Source organism: Eretmochelys imbricata, chromosome 3 (assembly GCF_965152235.1).
Source record: "Eretmochelys imbricata isolate rEreImb1 chromosome 3, rEreImb1.hap1, whole genome shotgun sequence".
Lineage (NCBI taxonomy): Eukaryota > Metazoa > Chordata > Testudines > Cheloniidae > Eretmochelys > Eretmochelys imbricata.
Genome location: NC_135574.1, coordinates 84,439,347 through 84,455,906, shown reverse-complemented (window position 1 = coordinate 84,455,906; position 16,560 = coordinate 84,439,347). Strand labels below are relative to the sequence as shown.

Below are 16,560 nucleotides of genomic sequence, written 5' to 3'. Positions count from 1 at the left end.
CACTTACTGTGTTAATACAGATCCTCAAATGAGCACGTACATTTAATGTAAAATGAGAGAGATTTAAATGTTGAATAAACAGCATATATAGGGTCTCATTGTTTGTGTACTACAACTAAGATATGCACTGGGATTTCCACATATACAGTGAGTCTGTGCTTCCTGAGAAATTTATCCACCAAACATTTTGGTATTGGATTATTTGTACCTGCAGCATACCGAGGCTTGTTATGACTTTCAGAGGCTAATTATTTCACAGTACGATATTTCTACATATTCTTTGCTTTGTGACCTTCCATTTCCTTTAATGATGTCATCATAATGTGGTCAAATGTTTTGAACCAAACGGCTGCTTTTTCATGACCGGATCAAAGAATGTTAAAGAAGGAAATGCTAGTAGCAGTTTTGAATTCCACAATCTATAAATAGCCCTCAGAGATCAAATAACTTCTTAAGTTTGGAGGAAAGATAATCTGTTGAGCTTTGTGAACTAAATGCCCTGGGGAGTGATCTTCCCCTTTTGTGAGGCGTGTATAGTTGCTGTGCTAAGTGGGGAGGGGAGGTCGATATCTAGAAGAGGGAGACTGATGATTTGGACATTTTAGGCCTGGAAAGGTGGAAGACAAGGTCATTCCTTCTAAAGACTTAACCAGGCAATTGATGATAGAAAAGAGAGGATATAGAACAGTGCATGTCTCAATAATTTGGCAATGTTTTAGGAGATGTTACATATTTTTGTGAAGGTCAGATATCAAAAGCAAAGAAACATTTTGTATGTGTTTTATTTGACCAAAAATGTTCCAAATTAATCCCTTCACTACTGTCTGAGGGTACATCTGTTCAAACAGATTTGTACTGATTTTTTTATTAGAATGTGTTTCAAACTAAAATCCTGTATGGCATTTAAGACTTTAAGGGAGTGCTGTGCAGTACTGAACATGGACAGTTGTACATATCTTGCACAGAACTTTGAAAGCAGAACAGTTAATTTTATGAAATAATTCAAGGCCTGATTTTAGATCAAGTTAGCCCCAGCCTCTGTTTAAGTGCAGTTTTTAGCAAGCAAAATTACTTGCAATTCATGGCAGGTAAAAATAAATATATATATGCACATGGTTGAATGCAAAATTGTGCTTGCAAAAATGGGAGTCCACTCTAAAACTCAAATCTCCATTGTTCATGGAATTCAAGATTACTGTTAATGCCATTGTCAATTGCTTTACTCCCATCTAGCTGGGATTTTCTGTTAGTAATAGTATTATTCATGAAGTCTTGAAAAGCTTCTGAGCACCTACCTAGACAAGGTTTTCACAGGGATAAAATATCCCCTAACTAAATAGATCCTAAAACAGGAGTGGAGGGGGGAGAAGCCCGCCAATAACACCATAAATAAAACCTCAAAAGGCAAACCGAAAAGTGAACAAAAACCATCTTTAGCCTCACAAAGAATGTCATTGATGTGATTCGGTAAGTGAGGAGAGCATTCCAAAGTTGCAGGCCCTTTGTGGAGAAAGTCCTGTCTTCTGCCCTCTTGTGATTATACAGTGGAACTACCAGCTGTTCCAGTAACACTGTTTTCAACTGCTGCGATGGGAAGGAAGTGAGGCAGCAGACAGTGCCTCAAGTAGATTGGCTTTTATATGCTAATACTAGGGCTGTTGATTAATCGCAGTTAATTCAAGCGATCAATTTTTTAAAAAATCACAATTAATCACAGTTTAAATTGCACTGTTAAATACCAATTGAAATTTATTAAATATTTTTGGATGTTTTTCTACATTTTCATATATATTTTATTCTGTGCTATAAGTGAAATCAACGTGTATACTATTTTTGCTTACAAATATTTGCACTGTAAAAATGATAAACAAAAGAAATAGTATTTTTCAATTCACCTCATACAAGTACTGTAATGCAATCTCTTTGTCGTGAAAATGCAACTTACAAATGTAATTTTTTTTTGTTACATGACTCCACGCCAAAAAAAAAAAAAAAAATCCCATGTAAAACTTAAGAGCCTACAAGTCCACTCAGTCCTTCTTCTTGTTCAACCAATCGCTAAGACAAACAAGTTTGTTTACATTTAAGGGAGATACTGTTGCCCGCTTCTTATTTACACTGTCACCTGAAAGTGAGAATAGGCATTTGCATGGCACTTTTGTAGCTGGCATTGCAAGGTATTTACGTGCCAGATATGGTAAACATTCATATGCCCCTTCATGCTTCGGCGACCATTCCAGAGGACATGCTTCCATGCTGATGATACTCATTAAAAAAATGAGCGTTAATTAAATTTCTGACTGAACTCCTTGGTGCAGAATTGTATGTCCCCTGCTCTGTTTCACCCACATTCTGCCATATATTTCCTCTTATAGCAGTCTCGGGTGATGACCCAGCACATGTTGTTCATTTTAAGAACACTTTCACTGCAGATTTGACAAAACGCAAAGAAGGTACCAATGTGAGATTTCTAAAGATAGCTACAGCACTCGACCCAAGGTTTAAGAATCTGAAGTGCCTTCCAAAATCTGAGAGGGACGAGGTGTAGAGCTTGCTTTCAGAAGTCTTAAAAGAGCAACACTTCAATCTGGAAACTACAGAACGCAAACCACCAAAAAAAAAAAAAATCAACTTTCTGCTGGCGGCATCTGATTCAGACAATGAAAATGAACATGCATCGGTCCACACTGCTTTGGATTGTTGTGGAGCAGAACCCATCATCAGCATGGACGCATGTCTTCTGGAATGGTGTTTGAAGCATGAAGGGACATATGAATCTTTAGTGCGTCTGGCACATAAACATCTTGCAACGCCGGCTACAACAGTGCCACAAGAATGCCTGTTCTCACTTTCGGGTGACATAGTAAACAAGAAGTGAGCAGCATTAGCTCCTGCAAATGTAAACAGACTTGTTTGTCTGAGTGATTGGCTGAACAAGAAGTAGGACTGTGTGGATTTGCAGGCTCAAAAAATTTACATTGTTTTGTTTTTGAATGCAGGTTTTTTGTAGGTAATTCTATATTTGTAAGTTCAACTTTCATGATAAAGTGATTGCACTACAGTACTTATATTAGGTGAATTGAAAAATATTATTTTTATTGTTTTTTTACAGTGCAAATACTTGTAATCAAAAATAAATATAAAGTGAGCACTGTACCTGTTGTATTCTGTGTTGTAATTGAAATCAATATATTTGAAAACGTAGAAAACATCCAAAAATATTTAAATAAATGATATTCTATTATTGTTTAATAGTGTGATTAATTTTTTTAATCGCTTGACAGCCCTAGCTAATACGCTACAAAAATCAGACTGAAGAAAACCCTTAAAATTTAATCATATGCACTCTTTTAAATCATTATTTTAAAAGACTGTAGTGACATTTCTGAATGTTTGAGTAGGGTACTGGAACAATTTTTGTAGAAAGGGTACTAAGAGCCATTGAACCAAACTGTTCCAGCACCTGGGTGCGTGAGACTGAGGGACCTCCAGAAAAAAACTAATTTCTAGGGGGGATGAGGGGAGAGACACAAATCTGTTTCTTTAAATATTGACAGGATTGAAAGTTCTGTTCAAAATCAACTCTTTATTACTTAGATTAAATTTACCTTTCTGCAGTATAGAATGATTTTGAAGAGAAAAAACACCACAGCTTGCTGGTATAGGTTGTACTCCTTTTATTTGTCAAATCTGAAAAACTGACATTAGTTAGGAGGGGAAAAAAGGTCAAGTAGGTAACTGGACTCCATGGGAATAAGGGAAGGAGAAAGATGTGATGTTGAACTATTTCATGACTCTGCAGTGCAAATGTCATCTGTTGCCATCATTTTTTTCAATTAACCTTGCGAGGCTCCTAATAAGAATTCTTGTAGCACAACCTGCCTGATGTTCTTTAAACCATAAAGGTTGTATAATAATCTAAAGTGTCACATTGACCTTAATTTTGATTATTGTCTAAGGATTTATTAAACATATTTGCTAGTTATGAATCAGTGTTTAAGCTTATCACTGTTACACTGGGCTCTTGCCCATTCTCTTTATTTGAATCTTGCATACTGATCATTACAGGATTTTTAAAAGTTTGTTAGTAGTTACATGCAATTAAGTTAAATTGAAAAGTCACACCCTGATTCAGAAATCTGTTTAGAAAGACATTTTACTGGTTTCATGGAATGGAATAGAAGAGAGCGAACTACTTACCAGTAAGTCCCATTGACTTCAATGGAACATGCTTAAGTGCTTTGCTAAATTGGGGCCTCAGTGGTACTTCAGTGGCAGCACCGCATATGCTAGGAGTGCAAATTTGTCCCTATTCACGTTAAGGAGAGCTAAAGGCAAGAGCCCCCACATCAAGATGAGCCAGCTTTTAGTACCGTAGGATCATGAAATGGAATGGGTTAACTTTAGCAGGTAGCTCTGAAATCTAGAACCACATTTTTGTGGCTGCGGTGGTCCAGCCGGGATAAAGTCATTGTCTGGGAGAACCGAATTCTGTTACCAACCGGAGTCCAGTGAGCAAAAGTTTCCTGTGATAAGTCACTGATAATGCAACAGAACATACAATACATGTTTTCATGTTGTCTGACTATATCACTAAAAGCTATATGACCTTATATACCGCTGTAAAACTGGGGTGCTACCATGACAAATAAACCATTATTAATATTAATGCTTACCACTTATAAAATGCTTTACAAGTTCACAGTGATTTTTCAGCATTAATATAATGAATCAGATTAATGCAACCAAATCAAGTGTTGTTGGCCACTCTTTTTTTATTTTGATGTTCCCTTTCAGTGTCATTGCAGGATATTACAATGAGAAAAGCTTTCCGGAGTTCCACAATTCAAGATCAGCAGCTGTTTGACCGCAAGACTCTGCCTATTCCTTTGCAGGAGACTTATGATACTTGTGAACAACCTCCCCCACTCAACATACTCACCCCTTACAGGTAAGTGTGAAAAATCAGAAAAAAATCCTTTTTTCCCCCCAGTAACGTATAGCAATATTCTTGACATCCTTACTCATGTTGAGTAGTACCATAGTCTTGGAGTAGTCCATTCACAACAGTGAAACTACTTGAGGAGTAAGGATGGCATAATCTGGCCATCAACATTAAAACTACTGTGAATTTTATGCCCAGCTAACATTGGTAAGAAAAGCAATTCTAAAGTTCCATATTTGTTAAACACTGTGTTTCTACTGAAAAAGAGAAGGAAAGTTAAAGCTAAATTCCTTTTAAGATGCATTCTGTTTCTGCCAAGGAGTACTATATAGTGTATACAATCCTGTGACTTGAATCTTATATGGTGTGACCAACTTCACAATAGCATCTATGAGAAAAGGGGAGAAATAATTCCAAAAGAATTGCGCATTGTTGCCATGTTCAGTGGTTTCTGGCAGAGCACAGTCAAAACCCCATTTCATTTTAAGACTTGATACAGCAAAATTAATTGAAAAGAAATTTATTCTCTTCCTGTGACATTGACATTCAAGGCAAATTTGATGCCAAAGAGCACATAATAAAATGGAAAAGGCATTGATTTTTAGTCCATTACAGGTTTCTATTTATTGGATAATAATAATATAACATGACAGTAAGAATCTAACTTTAGAAAACAGGTGATTACACTGTTGTGGTTAGTACAAAAAATGAGCTGAGGGTTTGTTGCTTTCCTAAAATTATGTTGAATGCCTATTTACATGAAAAACTGGTCCCGCAACTTGTACTTACTGTGTTGGGAGATAGATTAGAGTCACATTTTAAAACAATTTAGGGTGAGTGGATTCATTTATTCGGGATACTTGTTATCCCACAACTAGCATTAAAACTTATTTCTCAAATAAGGATCTGACGACAAGGAATAATGGGGGAGGAAGGTTTTAGAGGCACCAATATGAGAGTATTAGTACTTGAAATAACTAACTGAAATAATAAAAGCTGAGCATACAGAGGAAAAGAGAGATCAAAAAATATTGCTCCCACAGTGTTATCCTCAGAGGCAAGGTGTCTGGATTTTCCAGCATAAAGGTTTAATACAAAAAGCAGGAGAATTAGTCTATCATAGATTTCTAGCCTCAGTAGAGCTGTTTGCAGATCTTATAAGCCAAAAGGGACCCCTAAAATGCTCTAGCAAACTACAACAGAAGGAAAAAGTGGCTTCACTGAGGTAGACTTTACCCTGTAAAATACACATAATCTTTCCTTCTTTCAGCTCTGTTTTTTGTGAGTCTCCAAATGAACCTGGCTGTCCATGTTAGAGAGGCTTATTTATTTATCTTTAACATGTGTACTGATCTTTAGTATAATTTTAAATCTAATTATTATGCTTCAGGTAAACTTTTGTTGTAATAACTTTTTTGATAATGTACTCGAGGCAGAAACCCTGAATATTGTGTTTTAAAATGATGGCTACAGCTACCTGAATAAACTGTCTTTACATTGCCTCAGCATTTAGTCCCATGCGCTACCAAATAAACAGTATGTTCTATCTTGATAATTTTACCTCAGAGATGATGGAAAAGAAGGTTTGAAGTTTTACACCAATCCTTCATATTTCTTTGATCTATGGAAAGAAAAGATGTTGCAGGACACCGAGGACAAGAGAAAGGAAAAGAGAAAGCAGAAGGTATTATGTTCCAAGCTAAATAGCTGTGGGTTATGTTTGCTTGCACATATGATACTTCAGTGGTTCTGCAATTTAAAAAGTTCAGTTCTTTATATAGACAAATAGAATATTTTCAAGCATATAGAAACTGGCTCAATGTCATTCAATTCAATCAATTTTTCCTTGCAATAAGACACCATTAAAAGAGCCCAGGGTTTTAATGCTGTCTCACCATAGTTAACAGCAGGTTTACCAAATGTTATGATTTCCTCACAACAGTAAAAAATCTCTAACTGACATACAACAAGAATCCAAGGATGTCTCTGGAGTCTTCTTTTAAAATATGAATTCCCAACCGTTTTATAGAGAAAGTTGTTTGGAACCTTTTTGAGAAATGTTTACTATAAATTAGCGTTAATATGCTAGAAAGGGAACATTTTAATTGTAAAGAAAGAATAAAAAACTGAAGGGAAGCACTGCTACATGCTTGTTTTTTGCCGTTTATATCCTACATATTTCATAGCATAAGTATGGTATCTTGTAGAATGCAAATGTGAGAGAGACATTCAGAATCTCATTTAAGACATATTGCAAGCCAGTTTTTTAGATTTTGAATGAACTTAATACCATCAGTTGGTTATTCTTTAGCTAAGTAAGTATCATATAAACTGAAGTGTCTCCCTCTGTTAGGCCTTCATTTCCTGTTCTGGTTTGAATAATTTTTTTTTCTTGCGCTAGAATCAAGATCTCTCTCTCTCTGTTTTGTAACTGATTTTAAAAGCATTCCTCTTTTAAAAGACTGTCAGTTTTGTTTGCATAACTCTTACAGCAGAAGAATCTAGATCGCCCTCATGAACCGGAAAAAGTGCCCAGGGCGCCTCATGACAGACGGCGAGAGTGGCAGAAGTTAGCCCAAGGTCCAGAGCTTGCTGAGGATGATGCTAATCTCTTACATAAGCACATTGAAGTTGTTAATGGCCCAGCCTCACATTTTGACTCAAGGTTTCTTTTGTTTCTTTCCTTCCTTTATTTTGAGACATTCACCTTATCCTTGGCTAAATATATTTATGATGTAAATGACTGTATATGGGGTGCAGTACTCAGAATGCAGTAGTGATAACAGAATTACCTCTACCAAAAGAGAATTTTGAAGTTCTTTCACCCAGGTGTTTTAAATGGTTTATTACCTTGTCATTTTAAAGAATAATTTATATCTCTGGAATTCGTTGCTATGGGGGATGTGGAGGTGTGTGTCATTGTTACTCATTTATCAGTCTAACATACTGGTGCAGGCTTGCACACAGATCTGTCACTGTATTTCAGTCCTGAACTTCAACCACCCCTGTTATTCTAGTCTTCTGATTTACTTGAGCAGAAACTGCCAGTATTATGTGGTGGTTTTGTGATGTGAACAAATTATCCACTTGGATGAGACCACTGAACTTATTTACTCTTGATTGAATCTAGAATTTGATTGAAGTTTCTGCAAACCTTAACGTGCTAAATTCTCTTTTCATAATATACTTTTGCGGGTGGCTGACAGTAGCATTTCAGGTGACATACCTGTGGTGTTTGTGCAAAACCAAAAGCATGTAACCAACTGAGGAACTGTACTATGAAAGAGCTGACTCTCAAGTAATATTAATCTTGAAAATTAAAAAGAAATAGGGTTTTTTGGCAGGGGGGGCTTGTTTTTTGTTCAGCCTTTTAAATAAGACAATTTTTAAGATTATCTGGTAGCCCTATTAATAGCTGTTGCCTGCTGCAGACTGTAGGATCCAGGATGTTGTGTCTGAAATAAAAAACCTGCCTCTTGAGAACTCTGACCTAGTGAGACCTTGATTTACAGTGATGTAGAATGAAAAGTCAAAAATGGTTTCAAGTGCATTTCAATTTGTAATTTACAACTCAGGTTATGATGAAACCCTCCCTAAAGTGCAGCTCTTCTGTGAAAAAAAACCCTATAGGTGTATTTCACTGTGTTAGCTGCCCATAATGAGTACATCACCTTCCCTGCCACACCCCTCATGCAGGTATATGCCAGATTCCACAGCAAAATGATTGCAGAACCACTTGAAAACTCAGAGCCCCAAGGATCAACAGTGACAATCTAGGTTTTTAAGGTCAGGCTTGACAAAGCCCTGGCTGGGAAGATTTAGTTGGGGATTGGTCCTGCTTTGAGCAGGGGGTTGGACTAGATGGCCTCCTGAGGTCCCTTCCAACCCTGATAAGCTATGATTCTATGAATACTGTGCTTAGACATTACAGTCATGAGCACTATCCAGAAACCTACAGTAGAACCACCAGCAGTTAGAAAGTGTTCTGCAAACACTTTTCCTCCGATTTCAGAGAAATTGTGATCTTTATCAACATTTTAATTAAACAGTTACATCTGTAAACATTTCTTAATTGGTGTTGGATCAGATCTTTAAGACATAAACAGAGGTTGATTTTAACAGGAGACTGAAGTATTTTAAGCTGTTGATGAGTTATCTTTATTTTACTGCTACTACATTATAGTACACTTTAAGTTATCTTGTTGAAGTATATTAGCTTGCAACGTTGCGTTTGGGAGGAGATCAGCGGAACTCTACCTGTAAGTTGTGTGTCCACAAGACAGTCCAACACAGTAATGCCTTGACAAATGTTTTATAAAACTGTTAGAAGTACTACAATATATGATGTATGGCTATATAATTTAGAAAAGTAGTAAAAGAATGTTTGCATATGAAAAGATTGTGAATCACAAACCGCTACAGGTACATGACTGTTTCATACTGTAAACCTGTTTCTAATAACACTGTTATGGTTGTTTAATTCAGTAAAGTCTGAACAATAAACACTAACATCACACACACATACTATAGGAATTGTATGGGTTTACCAATGAAAAATTGTTTTAACGTTTGAATTGCTAGAAGCAGTAGGGCAGAAAGGGAAAAGAAAAAAAATTAAAAACCACAGTTCGATTGGCATCTCTTGTGCAGAGAGGGAATTTAATTCAGAGATCAAACTGAAGTATAATATAGTAGCTGAGCTGAGTAATGAATGATTTTGTCTGTGATCATCAGCAAGACAGTTTTGAAGTGGAAAATTGCCTTTGTTTTTTCTTAGACCTCAGCCATATGTGGATCATATGGATGGATCCTACTCCCTTTCTGCATTACCCTATAGTCAGATGACTGAACTTCTGAGCAGAGCTGAGGAGCGAGTGTTGGTCAGACCACATGAGCCACCACCCCCTCCACCAATGCATGGAGCAGGAGATGTGAAACCCATACCTCCTTGTATTAGGTAAGGAGTCAAGTTTGGAACAACTTTCCAACAATAAACTGACATACATCTCTGAAAAAGGTCCAAATACGCAAGACTATGCTTTGAAGAAGCAAGCAGCATCATTATTGTACTTGATTTCAGCCCAGAGAGCAACATAGACCAGAAGTTCTCAGACTGGGTGGAGGGCTGCCCTAGGAAGGGGGCGTGCAATGCTTTAGGGGGGAAAAAAACATACTGCATGTATTTTACCCACAGCAATGAGTAACTAGCAAATCTGATTCCTCCAGACATATCAGGTTCTCAGATGGCGCTGTGCATTTTGACAGATTTCTGTTAAGCTTGCATAGCATTGTACAACATCATTCATTACTATCTGTACGTTATTCCATTTGCTACAACGCAGTCTGCACATTGAATTATAAGCTTCCACCACAGTCGCAGTTTTGCTTTTGCTCTTATTACAATGGATCGTTGGCTCTGTTTGAATCAATGGTTACTGGTTTTAGTTATTAGTCAGAGTTGCACGCTGATTTTTTTTTTTAAATCTGTATATGTTCATGTGTGGTGAGGGGGCGTGTAAACTAGAGACACAAAGAAGGGGGAGTGCGATCAAATAAGTTTGAAAACCACTGACATAGACAATTGTCTACAAAATAGATTAAATTACAGACATCGTTTCTCTTTATGCCTTTCTAACACTGGGTGGAATATTGGGATACCATCTAAACCAATCATCCTGACAGTATTTTTCCATGTAACTTCATATCCAAGCAAAGTCATACTTTATGGATTATATTTTTATAGGGTTCCCCTTACCTTTATCTGAAATATACAAGAGTAGATCTAGAGTATGTTGTTATATCAGCAAAATAGTTTAATGTCTGTCCAAATGAAAGTATTTCCACTATCCCAGGGCTATACACAGAAATATGTCTCTTTTATTGGGTTAACATTTTCTTGTTATGAGTGTTAAATTTTCCTACCTGGGTATTTTGATTGAGAAATTCCTCTAGCAGTTTATACTTTAAAAAATAACATTTACAGTCATCTCTTGTCTCTTTGAGGACTGAAAAGGGTACTACACTGAATTAGACAGGAGTGTCTTATGTGTATATAGCTACACATGACTAATCTTGTACGGTACCACTGGACCTGTCAATGAACTTAAACCCATATCTCAGTTTCAAAGTCAGTTTATCTAGGTAATCATTCTGTAAAAATAGTCCCTTTAGAATAGGGCTTTCAAACGATTAAAAAAAAATAATGGTAATTAATTGTGAGATTTAAAAAAATAACTGCAATAAATCACAGTTTTAATTGTACTCTTAATAATAAAATACATTTATTTAAATATTTTTGGGTGTTTTCTACATTTTCAAATATATTGATTTCAGTTATAACACAGAATACAAAGTGTACATTGCTGATTTTATATTATTTTTATTACAAATAATTGCACTGTAAAAACAACAAACTTGCTGATGACATGTTCATTTTCATCATCTGAGTCAGATGCCACCAACACAAGGTGGTTCCAGTTCTGTAGTTTCTGCATGTTCCACACCTTGTCCCACTCAAATTTTGGAAGGCACTTCAGGTTCTTAAACCATGAGTTGAGTGCTATAGCTATCTTTAGAAATCTCACATTGGTACCTTCTTTGTGTTTTGTCAAATCTGCAGTGACAGTGTTTTAAAATTGAACAACATGTGCTAGGTCTTCATCTGAGACTGCCATAACACAAAATATAAGGCAGAATGTGAGTAAAACCAGAGAGCAGGAGACATACAATTCTCTCCCAAGGAGTTCAGTCACAAATTTAATTAACACATTTTTTTTTCTTTAAACGAGCGTCATCAGAATGGAAGCATGTCCTCTAGAATGGTGGTCAAAGCATGAAAGGGCATATGAATGTTTAGCATATCTGGCATATAAATACCTTGTAAGTCCAGCTACAAAAGTGCCATGCGAACACTTGTTCTCACTTTCAGGTGACACTGTAAGTAAGAAGCAGGCAGCATTACCTCCTGGAAATGTAAACAAACTTTTGTCTTAGCGATTGACTAAACAGGAAGTAGGACTGAGTGGACTTGTAGGCACTAAAGTTTTACATTGTTTTGGTTTTGAGTGCAGTTAGGTAACCAAAAAAAAAAAAATCTACATTTGTAAGTTGCACTTTCATGATAAAGTGGTTGCACTACAGTACTTGTATGAGGTGAATTTCTTTTCTATTTCTTTTGTTTATCGTTTTACAGTGCAAATATTTGTAATAAAAAATAATAATATAAAGTGAGCACTGTACACTTTGTATTCTGTGTTGTAATTCAAATCAATATATTTGAAAATGTAGACAAACTTCCAAAATATTTGTAATAAATTTAAATTGATATTTTATTATTTAATAGTGCAATTAAAATTGCAGTTAATCGTGATTAATTTTTTAATCGGGTTAATTTGTTTTGAGTTAACGGCAATTGACAGCCCCACTTTAGAATAAAGGGAATTAATCAAGACTGCCACATTCTACGAGCTTGTCCTCATACTTTGAATAAATCTCTGGATTTACTACTATGTGTAGGGAAAATCTTACTTACTGTAGGAAACCTTAGATAAGAGAAATAAACTCAGCTATTTGCCTGAGTATATGTATAGGCTAGCAAGGAAAAGGCTGGTGTATGTTCTACCCAAACAACTAAAAACTAGCCTTTAGATTTGGTAAATTTGATTTCATGGGGATCTACAGTAGCCATGCAGTTGTCACGTCAGTACATTTAGCTTTTTTATAACCCTAATTACTGATCTTAAATATTAACAAGCAAAAAAACTGTAAATATAATTATATTAGCCAGTTTTTCCACTTTGTGGTTTTAATAACTTGTCCTCCTGTTGTGCCTTTCAGCTCCACCACAGGTTTGATAGAAAATCGTCCTCAGTCACCAGCAACAGGCAGGACACCAGTGTTTGTGAGCCCCACACCTCCCCCTCCCCCTCCTCCTCTTCCATCTGCTTTGTCAACTTCTTCACTGAGAGCGGCAATGACTTCCACCCCTCCCCCTCCCATGCCTCCACCACCACCTCCTCCAGCAGCTGTTTTGCAAGCGCCAGCAGTGCCACCTCCACCAGCTCCTCTCCAGATTGCTCCTGGAGTTCTGCATCCAGCTCCTCCTCCAGTTGCGCCGCCTCTAGCGCAGCCCCCTCCTCCAGCCACTAGAGCTGCCCAAGCATGTGACACTCTCCCAGCTCAGCCAGTTCCACAAGCTGAAGTGCAAGGACTTCCTCCACCCCCACCACCTCCTCCATTGCCTCCCCCTGGCGTTCGACCCTCATCTCCGGTCTCAGTTGCCACCCTCTCTCACCCTCCCACAACCATTGTTCCTGGCCCTCATGCTCCAGTCATGCCTCCATCTCCTCCATCCCAAGTGATTCCTGCTCCTGAACCCAAACGCCATCCATCGACTCTACCTGTAATCAGCGATGCCAGAAGCGTCCTACTGGAAGCAATACGAAAAGGTAACGTTTGGCCACTAAAAGAACAACAGAAGTTGGTCTCAGCAGTTTAATAAAACGAATGTACTTTTAACAGATGGAATAATTTACACCTCTGGAAAAAAGATTTGACGAGAGTATCTTAAATCTGGTGTGCTTTGTATTCTGCACAATATTTGTATTCTGCAGCTTGCCAAGTAGACAGATTTTGTTCAACTCATAATGGCACCTATCAGGAGTGTAGTTTAGAATGCAAAAACCAGTTCTCCATAAAAGTTGGCTAAGGAAATGTATATGTTACTAGATGATCTATGGAGATGATCTTTTCATTTCTAATTATTTGAAGAGTATCTCTTGATACATTTGTTCCAAGTTGTGTGGAAAGCAAAAACGTCAAGAATATTTTTCACAACAGCTATTAGCTAAGAGCAGAGCAGACAGACTGGCATATGGGTTTTAATCCTGTTTTTATGTAAGTATTCCTCACACACATTACTGCAGTGCAATAACAATGTAAGGACATATTCAGCAGTTTTTTTAAAAGATTAAATCAGTAAGGGTTTTGTTTTGTTTTGTAACTCTGAGCTGCCTAGTGGACCAGTGGGTCCCAGAACCATCTTGCCAACAAAAGGCAGGAGAACAAAAGGGATGGGGGAACCTTCTGGGGCAGTACCTTACTGATGCTCTCCTATCTTGCACATTCTTCACATTACAACATGTGCACTGGTGGTCTAACTATGAACCGTTAGGACTGGGGGTGCTGGTGCATGGTTATAGGGTCTCTTCTAGTGCTGCCCTCAACACTAGTTGGAATCCTTCTCCAATGTTTTTAGGTACACTGGGAGAGGCTTCCCTGCATACTCTTCAACATACAGAGCAGAATTTGTACTTGGAGATATAACATGGTTTACAATAAGCAAGTGTTTTCTAGATTAGAGCAGAGAAGTGAGAGGGGATAGACTCCTGGGTTATATCCCCTGCTGCAAATAATGTTACCTAAGGAAAGTCACTTGTCTTAACCTCTTTATACCTCACTTTACTCAACTAACAGGACACGGAACAGTATAAATCAAAGGGGTCTGAAGGAACTTCAGAATGAAGTAATTGAGGTGCTTTAAAAAAAATGCAATCTTTCTGTGAAGTAAGCCACTATACCAGAGAACTGGATGGTAACAAATGATAAATATATCTTTACAAAAACTAGTCAGGATGATCTTGGGAATCAGACTAGTTAGCTTTGCTCTAGTACCAGTAAATGGATTGAAATGACAACTAAAAACATAGGTATAGAACACCTACATCTAATAACTAGCATGAATTCTCTAAAAGGAAATCATTCCTCTCTAATCTGTTAGAATTATTTGAACATGTCAGCAAAAAAGCATATAAGGAGAACCCACTGGCATAATTCATTTGAGTTTCTAAAACCTTTTGACAGAATCCTACAGAAGACACTATTAAGAAAACTAAGTAACCATGGGGGTGAAAAGTAGAATAGTGTCATAGATTAAAACCTGCCTAAGAGCTAGGAAATGGAGTAAACATAGATTTTTAAACGTTTGCCCTGTTGAAGACTGATCGAGTGCTCGACGGCTCCTTACTAGAATCTTTGTTTAACACTGTGGAGGCACCAATCGGCACACCATAGTTAAGGATGAGTTCCATTTTGTGGTTAGAGCAGGGATTCAGCCTCCCCAGCATTTACTCTTTGGGTATAGAATGAATTTTCTGAAATGAATCAGTTAATGAGTTTGCATTAAAATCAAATTTAAAACGAGTTGTGTAAGACATAACATTTGTCAGTCTTTTTGTGTCCCAAATGCTTTTAACAATAATCTTGCAAACTCTTCAAATTTCTTTAGCTAAAATTCAGTGAAATCTATTGTGTCTATACTATATACTTGGAAACAATTAGGTTGTAATTAAGTAAAGTTATTAATGATTGTTATGATTTTAAAAGTTACGGTCAGCTCACCAGCTCAGGTAACTTAAATGAGGCCTTTGTGACATTAGAAGTAACTCTACCGATCACCACCCTTTCTCTGTAGCTATTTTGCATGCAAAAAAATTCTGTTGCTTGTAAGGACTCAGTGGCATAAGGAAAACTGGACGTGTGTGCCAAGAATGCTTATTGGTAGGAAGTTACTTTTAAAGGGTCCGTGGCCACATGCTACCTTGGACATCAGCGTTTGAAAGGCTCCCCATGGAACTGCTGCCTCCACTGCACTGCACACCCGACAGTGGCAATGCATCAAGGGCGGCACGCAGGGTCAAGTGCCCCCCACCCACACCCCCTAGCAGCCATAAGGGGCGGGGACAGTGCTACTTCTGGCCGTGCTGGGACGTTGCCCAGTACAACACAGCAACTGCCTGGGAGAGCACCTGGCTGTAGTGGCGGCGGGCTGCCCCCTGCCCAGGTGGGCTTCCCAGGACTGCGGCTGAGCAACCCAGAGCCCCCACTGCTCCCTGGCATGCTTGGAGTCAGCCCCTGTCCACGGAAGCTGAGCCTGGGCAAGGAGTCGGCTGCCACCCCTCCCCAGCCAGCTCTCTCCCAGGGAAGGAGCAGTGACCTGGAGTGGCTCTGGCCTGCTCCCCGCCCCGGGCCTGGCTGCCAGGGAGGGCAGCCAAAGGTGCCAGAGGCGGGAGCCGGTGCAGTGGGAGGACAGAGCCCGCCACCCCCCCACCCCACACACACACACACACACACACAGGTAACATGGGGCAGGGAGGAGTACAGTGGCTCCAGGCTGGGGGTGGGGACAGGAGGGGATGAGGCATGTTGGCAGGTAACGTATCCTCCCCTTTAGCTGGTGCCCCCCACACCAGTATGGGGAGGTACCAGTCATGTATAATTCACCAGGGCAGCCCTGCTGGGGGAACTGAGGTTCCTTAAAGTGCAGAAACGTTGGAACTCAGACTCAGATTTCCTCATCTCTCCTTTCACAGAGAGAGGGGTCTCTGTAACACACCCTTCTATATAAAAATTCAATTGCAATTGCCAGATTCACCAGTAGACTTCAGCTGTTTCGCCCTGTGCTTTTGCACTGCTGAATCTGGCCTTAAAAGAATAATTTTTTTTTTTAAGATTCATACTATACACCTTCAGATTATGAAAAATATCACACACTATTTTCTTTGGAAATGGACATTTTTAGTATTTCGTTTTTTAAACAAGGACATTCCCAAACAAAA

At 38.3% G+C, this 16,560-nt stretch overlaps 1 protein-coding gene across 1 annotated transcript in view; it reads left to right on the top strand.

Moving 5' to 3' along the window:
* WASF1 (WASP family member 1) overlaps positions 1-16,560 on the top strand; it is a 59,375-nt gene that overhangs the window by 42,107 nt on the left and 708 nt on the right. Inside the window, exons 3-7 of the mRNA XM_077811703.1 lie at positions 4,798-4,951; positions 6,512-6,629; positions 7,438-7,610; positions 9,723-9,902; positions 12,782-13,392. Coding sequence (XP_077667829.1) covers positions 4,798-4,951; positions 6,512-6,629; positions 7,438-7,610; positions 9,723-9,902; positions 12,782-13,392 — 1,236 coding nt within the window. The remainder of the gene's footprint in view (positions 1-4,797; positions 4,952-6,511; positions 6,630-7,437; positions 7,611-9,722; positions 9,903-12,781; positions 13,393-16,560) is intronic.